Source organism: Heterocephalus glaber, unplaced genomic scaffold (genome assembly GCF_053883595.1).
Source record: "Heterocephalus glaber isolate CG9 unplaced genomic scaffold, H.glaber_assembly_v1.0 deba00001463, whole genome shotgun sequence".
NCBI lineage: Eukaryota > Metazoa > Chordata > Mammalia > Rodentia > Bathyergidae > Heterocephalus > Heterocephalus glaber.
Genome location: NW_028258310.1, coordinates 5,162,511 through 5,185,381, shown reverse-complemented (window position 1 = coordinate 5,185,381; position 22,871 = coordinate 5,162,511). Strand labels below are relative to the sequence as shown.

Genomic DNA, 22,871 nt, shown 5'->3' with positions numbered 1-22,871 from the left:
TTAGCTCCTGAAATACCATCTGAGCACTGTATGGAGGCCCCAGGCACACTGCTTCCTGCAAATGAACTTACTCCACTCAAGAAATCACAAGACAGAAACTCCCCAAACCCACAACCAACAATGCCCTAATTACAAACACATGTATCAAAGCCACCCCCAACAGCACACTTGTATTCTGTATCATTCAAAGTCACTCTACAAGGCAGCTTTTAATGAATTTTCTCTTTTATATTAAAGAACAGTAGACTCTAAAATATTCTTTTCATTTCTCTTTAACATGAATATCTTCCCCACAATCCCTACTTGGTTTACCTAAAGAAAACTTCAAAGGCCCTATTATTGATAAGCTAGAAAATGTAATAAAACATTAAGCATATCTTGCTTAAAAACATTAGCTATTATTTTGCTGTTATTACTGACAAAAATACTATAAAGGGGGTTCCCCAAAATAGCTTATTGGTGTGGTTATCTTTCTCAACTATCAAAGCCTTAAAGAAAAGTCCAGTTCAAATATGCCACATTATTTTTCATCAAAAGCAAAACTGAAACATTTTTTTCTCCTCTCAAAATATTAGGGTTAAAAAGGACAGTAGATTAATATTAAAAGAACTTTTTATTTGTTAATGTCACATAAGAAATTTAAGCATGTTACACTATCTTAAAAAACACAGCTAATGTATTTTAATAGAGAAACCCTTCCCTCATCCCACCACCCCTGCCCGACCCCTTGCCCTTGTAAATTAAGATTCTAAGAGAAATAACCATAGAACAGTTCTGCGGAGTCCTTCATCCAGAGAGCTTACATGATTAGGTTAATATTGCCTTCTTACAAAATTTCTCTTTTCTTTTCTATTTAAAAAACAAAACAAAATTTGTAACCTTGATTGCTTATTACAAAAAAATTCAGTATAAAAGTTCAATATATTGAAAAATGGTTTCCCCTCCCTCACAGCACCATTATATATAGCAAAGAAGAGTCAAGAACAGATTGCCAATGTAGATGGAGCAATCTTCAATTTATACCAGACACACAGTGGTTTATTTACCCCTCTGTTCTCATAAGAACTTAAAAAACAGAAAACACATACACACTTACAAAACAAAAGCCAAAAAAAATTGAGAGACTCTTTCCAAACAGCACACAGTTAGTTCAGCGTCAATAATTCACATTTTGCAACAAAGTGTATGGATATGATTTCTTTTACAAAACTTTCAGTGTCAAAAAGGAAATTAAGGCCATCAGATTCGCAGCTTAAAAATTCACATAAAGGAAATATAAAAATATTCTGTGCTTCTGAGAAGGCTCTGCACTGTATATAGAATTACCATACTTCTTTATACTGAGGAAGACAGTTGCCTTGAGAAGTTTACATAATTGCACAGCTTCTATTGGATGGTCTCGGGGCTCCCTGATGAGAAAAACAGAAGAAACAAATGACTGCTAAGAAAATGGATTGCAGTATTTTAGACAAAATGGCCTGGGGATTTAGCTCAGTGGTTCCACCACCTGCCTCACAACCACAAGGCCCCGAGTTTGATCCCAGGTACCAAAAACAAACAAAAAAACTTTTTTTTAGACAGAATCTTTTAACTAGGGGGATATTACAAATCCCTATCACCTAACTTCACACGGGCCCTTATCACTTCTCACATATCCTTTTTAAAACCTTCTCTTAAGGACTTCTTCCCTAGAATACTGCAACACACCCCAAAACAGTAATTGTGGGGGGAAGGGGGAGCAAGCGTTGATCTGGGTCCCTAAATCAATTAAATGAGAATTTCTCATTTAACTAGGTTAGAGTATCTCTCTATACACAATTTAAAAGTAATTCTAATACGCAGATGAATTTGGAAACCACTGTTCAAGGACCTCCATTTCTTCTTTGAAAACTTAAAACCAGTGGACTCTAATTTGAACAATGACATCAGAGCACCTGGTTTGCTGCATCCTGAATTTCCACATCCCAGTGCATGTGCATTGGATTTGTCCTCAAATGAAGTCAGTCTCAAATGTTCATTTCTTTATGACCCATTAATCCCTTACAACCTCACAATATAACTTGTGACTCACCACTGATCAGACTAAGAAAGTTACCCAAAAAATTCTAATCAATTCAAGAGGCCACTGGATTCATCCTTCACTGTGCAGTCAAAATAGCTATTTTGCCTTCTTGTCTTCCTGCTTTTAAACTTTGCTATCATTATTTACTATGATCACACGGTAAAAACCTCATACATCTTTGGCTTTTTTCCTTGTCTCGAGCCTTCAAGTTTTACCACATGCATTAATGAATATCTATTTATATTCTTCCTGAGTGTCTCTGCAATCTCCCTTCAAGGGTCAATCCTGGATTCAGCTAGCCTGGTGATATTCTAAACTTTCAGCCTCAACTTCTTTACTCCATCCAAACTATACTGAAGATATATATGCCTACGCATTTTGTGTCCGCTTACCACCAATCCTTCATTTTCCCTCACATGAACCTGACATTACAACTGCATCTTGACACATCCTATATTTGTGTCCGCTTACCACCAATCCTTCATTTTCCCTCACATGAACCTGACATTACAACTGCATCTTGACACATCCTATATTTGTGTCCGCTTACCACCAATCCTTCATTTTCCCTCACATGAACCTGACATTACAATTGCATCTTGACACATCCTATAGTGAATTAAAGATCATCATAAATCCTTTGCCACTCCTCCCATCTAGAGGTGGAGACTACTTACCTTACCTTTACCTTGATTCTTGGCTGGCTTTATGGCTTACTTTGACTGAGAGAACAGAAAAGACACTGTGCCAGCTTTGACCCTAGCTTTCAAGAGACCGGGGTACTCTCCATTTTCACCCTCTTAGCCAGTTGCCGTGATGCAAACACATCCTTGGGTTAAACTACTGAACCAGGAGAAGCTACAAAGCAAGAGTCCTGGAGGATATTCTGTTCTGTCCTAGCCAAGCAACCAGCTGAATGCAACTACAGGATGAACTTCTACCTCCACTAGTTGCAGAACTATTTAGCTGAGCCCACTCAAACCACAGACTCATGGAAAGTAATAAATCAGTTTTTAAGCAACTGAAGTTTGGGGTAGTCTATCAATACTGTGTAAAAAGATACTTTACTCAGAATACTATCATCTGTCTTCTCTGTAATACACAACTTCCCATCCTTCAAAATACTAGATAAGCATCATTGCTCAGAGTTCTCAACTACACTGGTGATCTGAAGAGCCTTTTCCAGTGTCTGACCTTCCAAAACTCATGCAGATCACTTCAGATATCTCATAATGTGATTTTTACTTCTAGTCATTATGATGTTTGTCATTAAGGGCAGGAAATGGATCATGTGCTTGGTTTTGGTTTTTTTTTTTTCATTCTTTGTATCCAGTTGATTTAATCACATATTCCTATGCATTATAAATACAAAAATATATGAGACATACATTAACCAGACAACTGAGGGCAAAGATTATAATTATGAAGCTGTCATCTCTTACATGCAACTATGCTGATAAGAGGATTGTGATCCTCAGTCCCAACCTCTTCCTGGTTGGTTGCAGATGAATCACAGGCTGCTGGTGGCTGCCTACCTCACTGCCTCACTATGGTTCCATTCTAGACAGAGGCTTTGCCTCACTGCTCCTCGATTTTCTTCTTCCCATAACAAAAGAGACAGACCCCCCTCTGCAGTGGGCTGCCTGCACAGATTGGTGCTCAGCTGTTGAGAAGAAGTTAGATGGACAATTCCTATGGGGCTGGGCTAGGCACTTTACTATGCAGTCTCTACCTTCCTCTTTAGTGGTAAAACAAGGCACATAACTTTCAAACTTCCTGTACTTTACTTTTTTCTTCTGGAGACACTGTCTATACAATGGCAGCTTTCAGGTCTTAACTTTGCTATCTGGGGCTTAAGTCTTTGATCCCCAGCTCCTTCCTTTTCCTCCTAGGAAGCCCCAGATACAAAGCACCTTCTAGAGACCCTCTGTGGCATCCCACATAAGTCCAGTGGAGGTTCCCAGGCACCTTAACGTCAAATACAAGCATCCATTCTGTGCTGCAGGCAGTGAAATGGGTGAAAGGATCTTTTAACGCTACTATTTCTTAGGAGAAAAATCTCAGCTTACACTGCCTATTCTAGTTTCTCTAGTGCTTTTTCACGTGAAGTTGGACTGACCAGTTCTGCAACTTTTGAGAACTGAGAATACCTAATTTTCACAGTCTAGATTCCTTTTATTGAAACATTCCTTCTGTAAGTTTGTCACACCCTAAAGGCTTTCTTGGCTGGTTTAATTTCTTTCTTTTTATTAAGTACAGTTTGTAGTACATAATGATTACATTCATCATGAGGAATTGATATACATACATAATACATTTTAATTATTTTTATGTCCCCTTCCCTTCCTCTCCCCTTTGCTTGTTTCTTTTAAATCCAAGTATAAAGTGTCTTTTTAAATACTGCTCCAAATATCTGAGAAGCCATCTAGTTTTTAGAAAACTCATTCTACCTCATATAACCTACCTCAAATGATTCTCAACCCTAGGGGTTAAAACACATAAAAGAATATTTACTTAGCACAGGACTGAGTACTCACTAGGCAGAGGTAGGAGGATTCCAAATTCAAGCCCAGCCTAGGAACTTTAATGAGACCCTGTCTCAAAACCTTTTAGCTTTTGGCGACGGCGAAATGGGAGAGATCCAGCCCTGCCAAGGACGTCGGATCTCAGAGTCTTAAGTGTATTTTCAGCTCCTTCTCCCCACTTCTAAGCCCCCCAATAAAGTGATTTGCCCCCCCCAAAAAATAATAAAATAAAACCTTTTAAAAAGGCTGGAGGTGTAGCTCAGTAGTAAACCATGTCTAGCATGCATGAGGCCCTATGCTCTGTCCCCAGCACCACAAAAAAAAAAAAAAAAAGAGGACTAGGGCTAGTGAAGCAAAGCAAAGTTAGTTTATAAATCTGGAAACATGGAGATGAAATCTCATCAGGAAGGGACAAGAACTTATAAACTGAAAGCTCATGAGTTATTAATAATTCTAATTAATTAAAACCGAATTTGGAGTTTCTTTGTTTCAAGAGCTCTCAAAAGCCCAAGCATCAGCTAAAATCTATCTTGCGATTAGATAATAATTAGGAACTTAATATAGCAGGAATCTGTTTCATATTGAAACTGAACAGTTTTTCTGGAAGCACTGGAATTGAACCCAAGGCCCTCACATTGAACTATCCCCAGCCCTTTTTAAATTTAGAGACAGGGTCTTGCTAAATTGCCTAGGCTGGGTTCTAATTTGTAATCCTCCTGCTTCATCCTCTGAGAGTACTGGGATTACAGGCATGCACCACCAGGCCTGGGTCTTTGGTGTTCAAGTTTATATCCAAACACTTTGTCTGAGTATCTAAGCTTGTCAATCTCAGAAGTCAACAGGATGTAAGTGTCTGGGCATGCAATTCAAGCCATATATACTAAGCCATAAGCCATATACATGTCCTATAAAAATGAAAACAAAACTTGACAGAATGAGAAAAAAGTAAAAGAAAAAAGAAGTACTAATACTTTCTACCAGTACCCTACCTTGAACGATCAGTTTTGGAAGTACACACTCATCTGATAGATCACTGCTCTGATTCATCAAATGGGGGGAGACCCCCCCCATAGGATTTCCTGTAATTCTTTTAATAAAAATTAAAGTAAAGTAATACCTGCTGGTGGAAAAGTTCTTCCTCAACAACCACTCCAGATGGTTCTTCCTCCTCCTCTTCCTCTTCAGGTATGGTTGTTTTAAAGACTGTACTTCTTTGTGCAACCTCCTAAAAACAAGATAATTTAGGTTAAAAACCACACTTAAAAATCACATGACTACAGAGGAGACCTTTTCTTTGTTAAGAAATAAAATTGCTGTATCAGGGATTTTTTTTTTTTTTAAATAAAAGGTATTCCATGGGTAACTTTAACTACTTAACTGGAATTTTGCATAATTAGTAGCAGTTCTTAGACCTTTAATTTTCCCTGTAGGGGAGCCACTGGTATCCAATTTGAAATACCTGCTGAGAAGCTTCCAATGCTTTTTATCCTATTCTGTTACTAAGAATTCTGTGCAAATGGTTTGGCACACTGAATTTATAAAACGCAACATGAATTCAGCTTAAAGATCTTAGCTCCTAGCAAAGAGTAAGTGCTAAATAAATGTTGAATAAAATGAAGCTGGAGGCCAAATGTTGGGATCTCAGGGATCACAGTGGCAACACAACCACCTGAGTAGAGATGAAAAGGACAAGCCCCTTTCATACTATCGACAGTTGGTTCCTCTTAAAAGAAATGGAATCAAGATAGATTAGCACTAATTACTAATAACACACTAGAGAAGTCACAATGCATTTTGTACCCAAAAAGATCTATCATTCACTAGAGTACAAGAGAAAGAGTCTATTTCCATTTTCTACTGAAAGTCTCCTACAGATTACTTTCCTGTAGAGAATGCTGATGTGGTGCAAATGCAGCAGTGTTTTTGTTTAAGCACAAGGCTAACCTGATGATCTGGCAGCTAGTAAATGAGTGTGTCCTAGAGTGCTGCAAAGCATCTCATTTTAGTCTGTATCCTGTCCTAAGGTCACTCAAGAAAGATAACTCCACAGCAGAAGACAGTAAAATTACTTCTGCAAAAGCCTATCTGAAATTTAACACAGCACAGCTAGTCTCAAATGAAAGAGAGAGAAATGAGGCTTCAATCTGACATTTGTCTAAGGATATATTTTGTAAATGAAAGTAGTAGGACAGATTTTTTGCAGGGACTGTGATTACTGTTGCAGGACTGGGAAGGTGAGCCATCTTGAGTCTCTTAGGTAGAAACTTCAATTCTGTGAAACCAGTCTACCTTTACAAAATGCAGCCATTTTACAAGAACCCATCTATCTCAAGTGAGTTAACAGTAATAAAAAAGCATGTGACTCAGATCAATTACAATTCACTGCATCAAAATAGCAACTAGGGGACTGCAGCATATAAATAAAAAAAAGATACTCAAATGGTTTGAGAATATCCAACCTTCTTCAATTCATCTTAAACTGAGGAAAGAGTCAAGGATATCTTACAGATCCTCACATTCCAGCAGCTTCTGGCAGGGTATATACCCTATATACGGGACTAGCTCTAAAGGGTCATGATGTAACTTAAAACTATGAACCTCAGGCCAGGTATTTTGCTCAGTGGTGCCGCTGACTGCCTCAAAAGTGCAAGGTCCTGAGTTTTATCCCTGGTACCAAAAAAAAAAAAAGACTATGATCCTTAATGAGTAGCTTAGAAAACAGCAACTTGTCCAGCTTTATTAAATATGAATTACCTCAACACAACTACTTTTAAATGTAACCCCACTGTTAAGCACTTTTCATTTGTAAACATTTAAAAAGCAATTAATCTAATGCAGAAATCCTACATGGAAAACAAGTGTGCTAAATAATGTCTAAAAATCTGGAGAGAAAAATAATTAAGTTTAGATCCAGAAAATTATTAGCCAAGATGCTAACAGACATCAGACCACACACACACAAACAGACACACACCCTCAGCAAAGTACTCAAACTTAAGTACTGTAAAACAGTCTTGCATGACAGATTTCACTCCCCCATTAAATGCATTATTGGCCAGCCTCCCCCACTCAGAGCCTTGGGCACTAACAGCACACTACTTTGTTTAGTACTGCACTGAGGCCAGCTGGCACCAGGTGACTGACCTCATCTCTTTGCCAATTCTGTGTTCTTCGTATGTTGGAAGCTACAATCAGCCACAGTTACAGTATTTACACCAAAGAAATCGGCGGATGCTATAAATCAAGGCCATCTTTTGTTGATGGAAAGTCAACTGCTATATATCTCCATATGCATAAATAATCATTTACATACTCAAAAGCTGCGGCTATGTCTCTATTTTGGAAGATACAGAGAGACTGCTTCCTACTTTTATTTCCTTCATAGAAAAATATATTACCATGGTGACATGTGCTGTTTTAATAATCTAGCACCCCCAACCTCTGTGCCTAAATATGAGCCCACAGTTTTACATGGGTGTCCTTCCACCATCATGGAGCACATGTGTTGTAAGGAGCCATATACAACCCACAGGAGAGGAAAGAAGGGCCAAGCTCTGACTCTATCCTCCTGTTCAGAGAGGCATGTGACCAATGTTGGTGCAGCAAGAGCACAGCCCAGGATAGGAACCCCATGGAGGAAGATGCCCTTTCCCACAAAAAGAATGGGAATGACGTTCCCACGAAGCAGGCAGCAACTATCATCCATGAGGAAGGCAACCCTGGAAGGAAGACAAAACAGGTCCTCAGGGACACCGTGTGAGCCACTGAATCAAGTCCACTATCTTCAAATTTTTGATTACTTGAACCCCCAAAAAATCTCGTTATTTTAAAGCCAGTTTAATTGGATTTTTTGACACTCCCAATCCCCCAACAAAAAGAAAAAAAATATTTAAAAAGTGACTTAAGCCAGGCCAGGGATTTAGCTCAGTGGTTTTGCCGCCTGCTGCACAAGCACAAGGACCCAAGTTCGATCCCCAGTACCAAAAAAAAAAAAAAAAACCCTGACTTAAGCCAACTACCTATAATCTTACACAAATGTAATCATTGGGGATACCTGTAGATTGCCACTAATATGGTCTGGTACCTACTAATAAATAAATGTGGTCTTACAGAATTAAGTGCCAAAAATATTTGATGATCAAAAAGGTAAGAACTTTATTCGTACTTACTCTCATTTGTGAGAGAAGTCACTTAATATACAACCCAGCAGAAAGAAGGCAGTACACTTGTTAAAAAGAATGGACAAAACAACCAAGTAATATTCAGTGTTTGAAATACGAAGGCAAGTGAAAGCTTTAGGTGTGTTATGGCTTATATCTAGATGTCCCCCCCAAAGCCTCATATGTTCATACATGGGGCTTTTGGGAGGTAGCTCAATCTAAGGTGTGTGAATGTGGATTAAGTTAGTCCACTAATTGGTTTAACATAGTTATGGGTGTAGGTAATGGGAAGCCCCACCCAAAAGACTTATAAACCTGGATGGGATAAAAGGGAAACGGAGGTGCTGCTGTTGCTTGCTGCCTTCCTTACCATGGACTGTTTCTCCTCTGGGATACCCCTCTGCCTTAGGACCAGATGACTATGGACTGCAACTGTGAGCTGAAATAAACCTCTCCTCCTTTAACTCTTGGTGTTGGGTGTTTTGCCACAGCAATGAAAAGTAACTGAAACAAGGTAGCTTCATTGAAATGTCTACAGTAATACAGTACTGCTTTAGGACATTCTATATTGTATCTGCTGCTGCATTCAAGTATCCTTCTATACAACTGTTCTAATTTAGAACAACTTTTTGAGAGGGAAAAAACAGTATGGTGACTAGATGCTCAAGGCCTATTTATGTATTTCTACTCAATGGTGCTTTTGGATCTGAGCAAAATCATCACTCAACAATGTTTTGAGGGACACATATTCTGCCAATTTCACTCATCAGGGAGAGGTAAGAACATAAGAGCTGCAGTTAATTCTAGCAGTTGGGTGGTAGCACCCACCACAGCTGAGTAGGATTCCCAAATGCTTCCTTGGGGTAAGAAGTACGCAAGGGCTTCAGCACAGAACATGAGGAAGAGTCAGCGACCTTAAGTTTGTAAATTACTGAAAGCATCTATCTGTGTATACACTACCCGGTGCCCTGACAACCTATAATGTATGTGGAGATGAATTCCCAGATGCATCCCAAAATCACAGCTGTTCTGAGGTCTACAGTGGAAAAAAAAAAAAAAATCAGACGCCATTTCATTGTCATTCTGAGATCGAGGGCACTCCTCATTTAGAAGATAATAAATTCCTCATCCAGAGCAGTCTTCTTGCCAGATGTTTACAGCCAAGGTAGGATGGGAAGATGGCCACTTCTTACGCAAACCCCTCAGACTCCCATAACGAATGCTGTTATTTACCTTTTTCTCTCAGAACTTAAGTGAAGATCCAGTCTAACTGAATCCTGTTATGAGCCAGGCACCATGTCAAGTTGGATCAAAACATTTCCCCACCCTCAATGTGCTCCTTCTAACACACAGAGCCCTGACAAATGCCAGAGAGGTCTGCTGCTGGTCCTCTGCAGGTAGAGAAGGAGCTCCTTGAGGACAGATTAGACCTGCTGGCTGCTGCCTTCTTCAGACGCCTTTCTTGGCTTTCCCAATATCACATTCCTTGCTTTTCCTGCTACTTGCTGGCTTCACCTTTCCCTTCTCTGCTCTAACTTATTCCTGAAATGTAAGTATTCTTTAAGGTTTAATTCTGGGCCCTCTTCTCGACTGACAAACTCTTCCAGTCAGCCAGTACCATAACTTTAGATGCAGCCTCTGTGATGAGGACCCCAAACATCTCCAGCTTGGGCTTCCAATTACTACTCAACAGCCCTCTAGAAATCTTTCCTTGGACACCTTACTGGCATCTCAAACTTCATGTGGCCAGAAGTCTCTTATTTCCCTTTCAACCTTCCTCCCTGCTGAACCTGTTGTTCCTCCTGCAGATTCCTCAAGACTAGGACCATCTGGTTACCTAAGCAAACAAACTAAAGGTTCAAATTAATTGCTGTCTCTGTAGTGGCCTTCAAATTAACCTCATCATCAGTGCATCCTACCAAGTCTACCTTCGATATATCTCTTCAACTAGCTGACTTCTCTTCGACGTAGAAATACCTCACAACCTAAGTTACTCTCCTCAGTTGCTTTGTCTCTGCCTGTATTTGTCCCCCTAACAACTTGCACAGCAGCAAAAGCTCTTTCTTCATCTTGTTCATCTTATACCACTCTCCCTAAGAGACATCCAACAACCTCACCCTCACCCCATCTCTGTTAGTCATGGTTCCTTTTCCTAAAAAACAAAGAACTCATTCCTGCCTTAAGACCTCTGCATTTGTCCCCTCTATCTGGGAATACTTTTTCCATTCTCTCAACTGCTGGCTCTCATCTTTCCGGTTTAGCCTCTGGTATTACCTCCTCACAGCTGACTTTCCTTGACAACTCTATGTAAAATAGATCTCTTTGGTGAATCTTTTAAGATACTATAACTTATCTTTGATTGCATTTTTCAGGAATTTTCTTAACACTTTATCTTATTTGCTGGTTGCCCCACTCCTCCAGAACAGAAGGCTCATGAGGACAGAAATGATCTGTGACTTCTTTCCTTCTGTATTCTCAGGACAAAGCAGCTGACATAAAACAGATTATCTGGATTTTCCAAATGCATAGCCCTGCACTTACAAATACGGCCAGCCTCCCTATCAGAGTTGCCATCCTAACATTCCCTCATACTTCAGCATCACTCAGACTGGTGTGTACACCTGATTCTGTTGCAAGGTATCAACAGAGCTTGTTCATCCAGGAGACTGGGTAAACAGATCAAAACAAGTAAGAATGCTGGAACAAGGCATTCACTAGGGCTTCCCAGCAAGCCAACTAGAGCTCTCAGAGCAGACAAAAAGGGATAGCGAAGGTGTATGACAATTAAAAGGAAAGTAAGAGGCACAGACCACGTAGTGTAAGTTTTATGAACATGCTCATGGCAACAGCAACAAAAGAGAAGGGACTGTTAAACTCTAAATAGAGGCTCAATGACATTTTGTACACCACCTGGGTAACACTACTAACTAGGGAGAGACAGGGATAAAGCCAAGCTTCACCAGCTTCAAAGCTGCTAACTGGAAATTGGTATTTCTAAGACTATTATTGGTAAGGACTTGTGTATGTGCACACAAGTGGAGGTAAGGTTCTGTAACAAGAATTCTAAGCATGACATTAAAAATGTACACACCAGAAAAGATGTATACTCTTACAATCATCAAGCTCACAGTTGCAAGAACACTCTGAGAGCTAGTAAGGAGGTCAATCATATAAGCATTTACTAGATAAATGTACAATGCCAAATAAGCACTTCCCAGGGACTATCTCATTCATTTATCTCATCTATGTTGTCTATATTGATAGCTATTTTTAAATGAGAAAGCTTAGAGAAATGAAGTTGCTCAAAGTCACAAAGCCAATGTGCAGTGGAGACAAAATATCTGGACACAGATAATGGGCCTCTGGGACCTATGTACTCTATGATACACTAACATTTATCCTAAAAATTGTAGTTTTGACTCACTTTGATTTACTCATTAGCAGCCTTGATCTAAGCAGTTATTTCACATTTCAATTTGTTTGAGAAGAAATCATACTTGTATGATGACCTTTCAAGTGAATCTGACATTGTAGTGATACTGTTAAAATGACCATACCTCTCCCTGAGAATTTTTCAATATAACCTTCACATCCTCACCAGTGCCCCAAGAGTTCTGGTTCTTCCAGATGAGGTCAGTGGGAGGACTGGCTGTGACACCAGCATTTGCAGCCCAAATCTGGAAAAGAGACAAAGAACATCAATCTACCCAGCACTCTCATATGGCACTGACCACAACATGATGAAACGTGAACCCCGCCCCATCTTCCGAATTGCTGTTAAGTAGCTCCCAGAGCTCTGGAGGCCTCAGCTTCCTCATCTGATAAATTCACTTGCTGACACATGGGGCCTTGACATGAAGCTGCCTGCACTGACATCCTAATTACTCTGCATATTAATTGAACTTGAGATTCCTTACATTTATCATCTATAAAATGGGACAGAAATGGTACTGATGATAGGTGGGATTGTGAAGAACAAGGGTTACCAACATACCAAAGGGCCAGGCCCACTCAGTAACCTTAGCCTTCTATTATTCTAGAGGTTCTATGGGTCATTCTTCCAAGGAGAAGCCTTCTAATCCCCCTCTACAGTGTCCTCTGGCTGCCACAGCAGAAAGTAAGACCTTCTGCACCAGACAGCATACCTAGAACATTCTTCTGGAAACACGTATCTCCAGCCAGAAAGAGTCATATGCCCAGGGTGTGACTGAGCTCCAAAAGGGAATGTGGGAAATAGGTAAATCACCCACTATTCAAAGGAAAATGTAATTTCTACTGAAACAGGCCAAACAAAAACCACAATTTCCTTTCTAACAGAAATTCTGCCTTATTCTTTTTTTTTTTTTGGTACTGGGGATTGAACTTGGGACCTTGCGCTTGCGAGGCAGGTGCCTGAACCACTGAGCTAAACCCCCAGCCCAGAAATTCTGCCTAATTTTTAATGTATTTATTGGCAGAAAAGAATAAGTGGAATGGAGAAAATACGGCAGTCAGAAAACCTAGGTTTAAACACAGGATAAATCACTACAATACCTCTATGAGGGCAAATTCCTAAATTATATATGGATATACTGATCTTCTCCAAAGATCATATGAAAAAACAGAAAAGCGGGGTGGGGATTTAGCTCAGTGGTTTCGCCGCCTGCTGCACAAGCACAAGGACCCAAGTTCAATCCCCGGTACCCAAAAAAAAAACCAAACAAACCCAGAAAAGCCTGCAATCCATTAATGGAGGTGGGAGATACTGGGGACTGAACTCAGGACCTTGCGCTTGCCAGGCAGGCACAGCATCACTGAGCTACAACCCTGGCCCTCCATTAATTATTATATACTAGAGATGGCAGGCATATTTAATACCAATTAGGAGAGACCTTTCCTTTTCAAATGTTCATTTGAAGCTCCCAGATCATCCATCAGTATTTCAAATGGATAGCAGCATTTACTGGGATGTAACTGAAAAACAGAACTGGATCTAGGCCAATTTCCACTAATCTATATAGAATCACACAGACTGGGTTAATGCTAATAATTACCATAAAATCTCAGTGATCTTGCTGGTAATTCAATCCAAAACTAGTATTTCTAGAACTATATCATTCAATAGAGCAGCCTTATGTGAACTTCTTAGTACATTTAATATGGTAGGCAAATGGAAATGTGCTATGAGGGTAAAAATACACCAAATTTCAAAGACTTATAAAAAAACCTTACTAGTCAGGTATGTTACATTCTGTTTTTCTAATTACATGATGAAATGATAATATTTTGGGCATATTAAGTAAAATATAGTTTTAAAATTTATTTCATACCTATTTTACTTTTAAAACATAGCTACAAGACAATTTAAAGTTATTCACCTAGGGTTATCATGTCTCTGTTCTAGAATTTTAAATTGATCTTTGCTTATGGCTTGAACAACGTTAAAGAAGCATCACTTATCACTACCATATCCCAAAGAGCTTATTCACATTTAATGCGAGGTACTGAAGAAAAGAATGCATTATATTATTTAACAGAGTTCTCCACTGTACCTTCTTTGAAAGCAGTATCAAGGTTAACATATTTTATTGCTTATTAAATCTACTTATTAAGTGAAAGCAATCTCTGATTTGCTCAGTGATGCATGCTTCTTCAAAGAGTAAGTTACAGGTGGCATCCTAGGACTCGCCAACAGGCTGCAGCGGAGGAGTCAAAACAATCAGAATGCCACCCAGCCCATGTCTCCAAATGGAGAGCCTTAGACCATATCTAAAAGCCATGTCTCTCTTGTTAGGGGGCTATCATGGAAGGACTGTTGTTTAAGACCCTACACCAACCCTAGAGATAGACAGCTAAGGGTGAGACAAGACCTGGACACCAAATTATTACTCGTAATTTTAAAGCTCACCCAAGGCCACTAGTGATTGCTGTGTAGGTCCATGCTAGTGATAAATTCCTAAGAATTCTTCAAGCTAAGCAATACCTCCTGAATTAAATGAGGCTACCAGCTATTTTATATCTAGAGACAGCTATTTTATATCTACTAGACAAGATAAAAAGAATTCAAAGGTTAATCCTTTCACCACTCTCAATAAGACAGAATTTTTTAAATCTTTAATAGCACTTGTAATGCCTTAATAATATGAAAGATGTTTTAATGCCCATTTCTAAAATGCTTCTCTGCAGGCCAAAAATGTTTTGAACTACTTCATCTGTTATTTCAGACAATAAAATTAAACTAAATGGTGACTAAGCTCACTTACTGTAACAGTCTGGCCTGCCTTCAGCACGTATCGTGAGGTATACTTATAAGTGACGGATGTGTCTCCAATCTTTCTGATCATCTCCCAGCCTCCCATTGGCTGATCCTTATTCACAAAATAAAATAGAACAAGGTTACTTTAAATATAAACAAGGTTAAGGAACAATTCAATACAGGAGTCCATGAGTCTTTTAAACTAAGGTAGCTCTATGGATATCTTCCCATGATTCTTATTTTCCTACCATAAAAAGAAAATACAATTTTGTCATTCAGTAAACAGTAACTTCAACACTGCCACAGTAACTAGTAACTACTTAATTTTAAAGAGGACAAAACTAAAAGGGGTGTGAACTAAACCAAATTAGTCACATTTACTGCCAAATATCAGGTAGGTCTTTCAAATTTACAACAGTGTTATAATCACAATTACAAACACCTAGTATTTGATGACTTTAAGCTTTTAAGAGATAACTCTAATAGCTTAAAACAAAAGAAAATCTGTCCTTTGTTCACTGTATCTTTGTGCTTCTTCCCCTACTTAGCTCTTTTACCTCAAAGTATGAAAGGTTCAAAACCAAGCTGGTGATGCAATGAGTTAGACCTAGTTGACAGCTACCAACTCTGGTCCCTAGATCCCAGAGCTGCCTGACAAATGAGGAAAGATGCAGGACAGTGAAGCAATTAGCTACAGTCATTTATATCCAACTTGAACTCAAAGAAAAGTAAATTAGGCTAAAGGTCAGCTCGGGAACAGTCCCATATCTGGCCACTATGCCTTTGGAAAAACAGTAGAATGACAACAATAGCACAATAGAAGCCATTCTGCTCTTAAAAGTTGTGACCAAGAGGCCTTAGTCAAGATATTCTCTTTAGTACTGGAAATGCTAGAGCTCCTTTGCTCTTTCCAATTCTTTCTCGTCTATATTCAAGACAGGTGTAATATTTATAATAATATAAGTGATGTTCACAATAATTTTTAGCAGACCTTAAATATACACATTAGGAAGTGATAGATATACATCCATCCCACTGCAACCCTGACCATGTTTTCTTCCAGTATCATCTCACACTTTCAAAGCCTCAGCCAGGACAACTACACTCTGGAAAGCCCACACTCTAACTTCAGAAATCCCTGCTATGCTTATTTTATGTTCACTTTTAAGCAAATTACTTCAAGATAGGGCTTCATACTACTTTGATATAAATCAAGTCTAATGTTCATTTGTTCATTTAGACACAAATACTCCTTTAACTTGAGCTTGAGCTCATAGTTCCTTCTTTCATAAAGCTTTTATTAATCCCCATGAAAGAACAGTCACCATTTTCACAAAATCCTTGTAATGTTTACACTTTTCTGGCTATATAGCAGAGTAATTCCTCCTCCTTGGGAAGGCCACTGTGACAAAATGATCAAATGGGAAAAAACCCCGGACTGCAAAAGAAGGATTAACAAAGAAAATTTTTAAACCGCAAGGGGCACCATACCTCTTCCTTAGCCTATTTTAATTTTTACTTTATTTCATAGAGAAAGGAAAACCTTACTCTGTGAAAACTCACTAAATCCAAATAAAAATGAAGCACTATTACCATTATGTAATAGCCCAGCAAACTGGAAAGCCTTGCTGGAAAAAAATTGAGTCTATTTTTTTTTTTTTTACCTGTTCAGAAGTATTCTTCAAGCGAATAAATTTCCCATCAACATCTATTTCTTCAATGCACACATTCCCAGTGGCTGAGGCAGAATGCGAGATGCTAACACTGCTGCTTGCCTCAGATTCTTCTACATCGATTCTCTTCCGCTTTCCCCTAGTGGTGCGTACACTGCGACTGGAGGACGCTCGGGACACGGTCACACGTGAAGAAGGGCTTGGAGAGAGCTTCAACCTGCATGGGGAAAAGAAAGTATTCTTTGTGAAGTGCTCACCCTTCTTACCTAAATTTTCTTTAAAGGGTTAACATCCTAGACAGGCATTTCTAAAGTGAGACATTACTGACAAATCTGTTAGACAACGTGATTAACATCTTAACTAAGAAGACATTTATTTATCCTAAGATGCCCCCCATCAATTTTGTTTTTAAAAAGAGTAGTAATTTGAATTGTTTCTCTAAGAAAACAGTAATGTAACCATAAACAAAAAGTTTGGAAAACATGATGGCTGAGCTAATCATTTTATCTACCCTTCTTTCTATAGTCATTATTGTATTCACTATACTTTTTTCTCTTTTCATGCCTGTATTTTCTTACAGTTACAGTGTACATAATTGATTGCTTTTGAAATGGATTACCTTTTCACCTTTTGTCTTCATTTTTGCTGGGCTGGGAATGAGACCCAGGGCTGCACATGCTAGGCAAGTGCTCTACTACTGAGCCATATACCCCTCCCCGCAGCTTGACTGGCTTTTTAACCTTTACCAGCCACTTCTCTTTCCAAGGACAGGTATTAAAAGGATCTTATGCTAACCAGATTTGAAATATAACTATAAAGTCTCTTTCAGCAAATCTGGTATTCTCCAACATATTAAATCACCAAAACATTTAAAGTCTCAAGAGTTCATCCTGACAAATTCCAATATTTAAAATTTCAACTAAAACTCCCTGATCAACTACTACACTTACACCTTGCTGTTTCAAGAAATGAGAGAAAATATTTAGAGTTGCCTTAATTATTAAAATTTTTTTTACTTTTCCTTAAAAGGAGTAGAGGCTAGAGGTGGATAAGGTGAGGTGACTCTGGAGGGCCTCACCTCTCTTCTTCACCTTCCAGGAGTTTCCTGTAAGCGCTGATCTCCATGTCCAGGGCTAGTTTCACATCCAGAAGCTGCTCATAATCACTGAGCTGTTGCTGCATCTGATCCCTTATTTCCGCCATCTCTCTCTCTTTGTCAGTCAGCATGCGACGAGAGTTGTCTCTTTCTTTAGCAAGCAAGTCCTCCAACTCTTGAATCCTTTCCAAACATGCTCTAGACTTCAGATTCAAAGAAACACATTTACTTTCTAGGAACATTGCAACATTAGCACAAGGCACCTAACCTACAATGCAAATATTAAATCTGGAAGGCTACAGATAAAAGAAACCACACATTGTAATAAACAGTGCTCTCCTATTGGTAAACTTATTCTTCACAGGGGTACAGATACAAAATTTTTAAACTGTTTTAGACAATATTTGGGGGCTCAAGAAATAAATGAACTGAGAGTAGAAATCAGGCTTCTTCTTCAGACAAAAAAATTATAGATAGGTCAGAAAGGAAGCCAAAAATGAATCTGGTGATATCAGATTCACCAGTAGAAGTTAGAGCTATCTGCTTGAACTCAACTTACTTATATTAGTTTAATATAAACACATGTTGTTATCACTCTCCCCTCCCTTATCTCCTTTCTATTCTTTCCTCTCCTGCCTCTCTCCCTTCTCTCCTTTCCCTCTGTCTCCATTCTCTCTCCTCTCTCAAAGAAAAAGACAGGTATGATTAGAGAAAAGCAGATATGTGTGTACACGTGCAGTAGATTATATACATATATTACTTACATAGTTATGTTCATTGTGAGAGGGCCCAGAAGTAATGACACCTCCATACCAATGAGCCCAGATCCCAATTTCTATATAACTCTAATAAAAAGAACCAGGACTTCTTGGAGAAATGGATGATTCTAGGGCTGGGGTAGAGAAATTACAAGATAATCCTAGACTATCTTAATAGTATCAAACCAGATTATCTCTAAGATCCTGCCTCTATTGTTAAAAGTTGATAGGTATTAGTGGTCTTGAATTTTTTATAATTTGTAACACAATCATACGAGTTTATGGTGGTCTAGCTGCAATAAAAGTTGCCAGAGTCTGGATATTAGAAAAACAAAAGCCAGGCTCTTGTTTGTGCAGTAGTACTCAAACTGAAGGCCTTGTACACTCTAGGCAAGAATTCTAGCACAGTTACAACATCAGCCCCTTTTCATTTTGAGACAGGCTCTTGCTAAATTGCTATGGCTGGCCTCAAGTAGGAGATATCCTCCTGCTTTTATCTCCTGTTCCGAAGTAACCAGGCTCACAGGAGTGTGCCACCACAGACGCCTCAGAGGTGCTTTTGAAGTGTAACTGTGTACTCTCCCTCAAGGAAAGCAGTCTCTGGCCAAACAATTAATTTGGCCAATGTAGGGTTATCTAAGAATGCTGTAAGCAATGTATGAAATTCCTAATTCTGAAACACTGGGAGGGGGCTTGAGGGAAGGAATGGGATAAAATAAAATTTATTTTAAAAAATAAATAAAACACCCAGGGATTTAGCTCAGTGGTTCTGCCGCCTGCCTCGCAAGCACAAGGACCCGAGTTCGATCCCCAGTACAAAAATAGATAGATATATAGATAAAAAAATAAAACATAATACTGCTATCATCTACATATTCAAACACAGCTCCTAAAGTCAAACTTAAGGGCAATGTCAATTTTAAGTAAAATTTAAGAAGTCCTCCACTAACATGAGTCATATAACCAAAAGGAAACTCTTATGGCCTAACAGGTAGAATGAGGAAACGTGCATGACTGAACAACAATACTGTATTATTATGACAGGAAAATGTTAAAATCACTTTTTTCTTTTTGATGACTTTTTTAAGGCTAAAACTTGCCCACTAATAAAATATATATAAAATATATTCTTTATCATCAAATCTGCTACCAATAACGAATAGAATAAAAAAATTCCCTTCGCCCAAAGAAATTAAAAGCTATTTTGGCTGAAGGAAGTACATCTCTTATTTGCTAAGAAGCTGGCTCCTAAAAACACCCAGAGACAAGAGACAAGCCTAACATTGTCTAAAACCACTATATGATAAAAAATACCAACAAAGATGGGAATATAATTAATAAGCAAACGGAACAAACTGTGAGCCTACATCAGAAGACCTAACTACAAGTTTCAGAGCCAAACCCTATTATAACCACAGACAACTCTGTAAAATGAAGATCAATCTCAAGAAAAAACATCTGTACCAAGTTCAATCAAATGAATTAAGCATAGCCAAACAGGTGAAAGAGATAGGAACAACTAAAAGTAAAGTAGAGGTAATAACTAAAATATGACTTATCAAATGGAGAAAAGCAGTCAGTATTCAACTCAGTATAAGACCAGAAAAGCCTATCTCTAGAAAGTACCTGTTAAAATAGTGCTATCCCCCCGCCCCCCCGTTCACACATTGAATCCTAACTTCTATCATGACAATATTAAGAGATGTGACCTTCGGGGTGTTGGCTAGATCTCAGGAGGACAAACCCCTGTGCTTGGGATCAGTGCACTCATTTAATAGACCCAAGGGAGCTTATCTGACCTCCCTCCACTGAGGACATAACAAAAAGGCATCACCAGACATCAGGAAACTGGCCCTCATCACCTTCCCATTCTGGCAGTGGCTTGGCTTTGGACTTCACTGGACTGAATTATAAGAAATACATTCCTGCTATCATGGCTACCAATTCTGTATTTCCGCCCCAAAAGGACTAAGACAGATGGTACAATGGAAAACAACGTATCTGTTAAATTTCTAAGAGAAAATCTTTGAGGGCTGAGCATTTAGCTCAGTGGGACCATGCCTGTCTCACAAGCACAAGGTCCTGAGTTTGATTCCTGATTATCGCCCCCCAACCCCCAAAGAGAAAAAGAAAGAAAGAAAATCTTTGAAGAGAAGTAGGTATAAAGGGAAAAACTGGGAATGAGGAAACTCATTTATTAGCTTGCAACCTCTGGGCCAGTCACTCAACTCCTTCCAGCTCAATTATTCCATGAAAACAAAATATTATCAGGATAAAATAGCTGTCAAATAATGTTTAAGGTTTTATATTCCAATACAGTATTCATGATAGGCAATATAACTTTCAGGTAACTAACTTTTCAAATCAGCCTGTTTTATGTGATTAATTTTCTGCTGTTTTCTAAATTTGTACAATAAATGGCTTTAGCTTTATAATTAGAAAAAGATTTACTAAAAATAAAATGACAAAAAGGGAAAGCCTAATCAAGAATAAATTAACATTGAGGCGATACTCTTAAGTGAAATAAATAGAACACACAAGTGTAAATACCGAATAGTTTCTCTGGTGCGAGAAACTGAAAGTGTAAATAAGGATTAAAATGATTAAAACAAATAATTGATAATGTGAAATAGGAAGAAAAGGTCCAAAGGGATAGGGGAAGTGGGAGGGGAAGGGGAAAGGAAAGAAGGGAAAGGAAAAATTATGAGAAAAGGAAAAAATGGAAACAAAGTCTTTGTAAATAGGTAAGGGTGGAGGGGGTGAAGGGAGGGCAGGGAATAGGGAAAAAATAAGAACCAAGATACATCATGTACAGGTACAAGTTCCCAATGATAAATGTAAACATACTGTATACCTAAGATGTACCAATAAAGAACTTAAGGAAAAAAAAAAGAATAAATTAATAGTTTATTCTTACATGGAAAATACAAAACAAGATTTCCACCTTTTAATAAAAGCTGACGTTTTACTTCCCAAGTAACTAAACTGAGTAGTAAATTACAAAATAATACTAAATACTTACATGGTTGTATATGTACTTTGGTACCCATACTGACATCACCCTAGACCAGTGATGGTGAACCTATGGTATGCATTGCTGTTTTTCTTTTAAGACAAGAGATGTTAATGTATTAGTTGCTTTTTCTCAATTAATACCTCAGTATTCGGGTTTAATTGCAGTGTTGGCACTCTGCGATAAATAAGTAGGTTCTGGATTGCAGTTTGGACATTTGTCTCTAAAAGCTTCATCACCATTATCCTAGAGTGACAGAATTGAAGCCATGTCCACCTCTTTTAGCTATACCTGGAGCACACCACACCATGTACTCCCAGGCTACCAGTCAACACAATCAGTAATGCAATCATTTGCCACTTAGGCAAACCAAGGAAGCCCCTAAATTCCTAATGAATACAAAAATTAATGCTGTATCACAAGATCCTAATTATTAAGTATTTCAAGCACAAAGAGAATCTGTCTACAAACAAAAAGCATTTAGCACCCACAATATGAATTTCTACATATTTTTCCTTCATGTTGTTTTCTAGACATGACAAAAAAAAAGATGTGTCAGGAAGAACAGTCTGTAGAGAGGAGGCTGACAGGTGCCACAGAAATCCTGAGTTCTAGGATAGGTCCAGTGAATAAATTACCACATCCAGCCCTCAGGTCCACTCAGTAGGAATAACAGCATCTGCTCAGGATGTTTATGCAATGCAAAATTAAACAAATCTGGGAAAGCACCGTAAAAACCAGGGTGCAAGATAATATCATCACCTGTGACAAACAGGGAGGAGTGACAGCCAGAGCAGGCAGACCACCCTGGTGGAGGTGGCCTTCCAGTTAGCCCAATTCTGCTTATGGGAAGTTGCTTTCTTACCTCTTTCTGTAGATTAGAAAGCTGAGATGAGAGGCTCTCAATCCTCATACGACTTTCCATCAGTTCTTCCCTGGCACTGTTGACAGTAGAAGTATTCATTTCTGAGGACAGCCTGGCATTCTCAAGCTACAAGAAGCAGCAAACATAGTCTTATCTAGTAAGTTAGAACAAATGAGGAAGCATGATTCACCTCAAGGCATTTCAAACTCAAGTCCTGCTGGTAACTGGCTTATGAAACACAGGAAGAGCGTGAAGTTTGATGACGTCTGAATTACCTTGTCAGCAGACTTATAGATTTACTTCCTAAAATATGAACTTTAACATAACTGAGTTTTTACCCAAAGTTTATAACTTCAATATTTCAACTGTTAAAACTTTAATGCCTAGAATAATACTGCTAATAAGGTAAATGAACTATAGCAACTGGACAGTGGTGATACTGTAGGAAAACACCACCCGTATCTCTAACCCATCAAATCTACCA

The 22,871-nt window shown here is 38.6% G+C and overlaps 1 protein-coding gene across 2 annotated transcripts in view; it reads right to left on the bottom strand.

The window, feature by feature from the left end:
• Window positions 1-594: 594 nt before the first annotated feature.
• Lmnb1 (lamin B1) overlaps window positions 595-22,871 on the bottom strand; it is a 56,837-nt gene continuing 34,560 nt past the window's right edge. For both annotated transcript variants that reach the window (XM_004854454.4, XM_087180542.1), the window contains exons 5-11: window positions 22,388-22,513; window positions 17,734-17,954; window positions 16,647-16,872; window positions 14,990-15,094; window positions 12,305-12,424; window positions 5,705-5,812; window positions 595-1,409 (exon numbers count right to left, since the gene is read on the bottom strand). In XM_004854454.4, coding sequence (XP_004854511.1) covers window positions 1,368-1,409; window positions 5,705-5,812; window positions 12,305-12,424; window positions 14,990-15,094; window positions 16,647-16,872; window positions 17,734-17,954; window positions 22,388-22,513 — 948 coding nt within the window. In that variant the 3' untranslated portion in view covers window positions 595-1,367. The remainder of the gene's footprint in view (window positions 1,410-5,704; window positions 5,813-12,304; window positions 12,425-14,989; window positions 15,095-16,646; window positions 16,873-17,733; window positions 17,955-22,387; window positions 22,514-22,871) is intronic.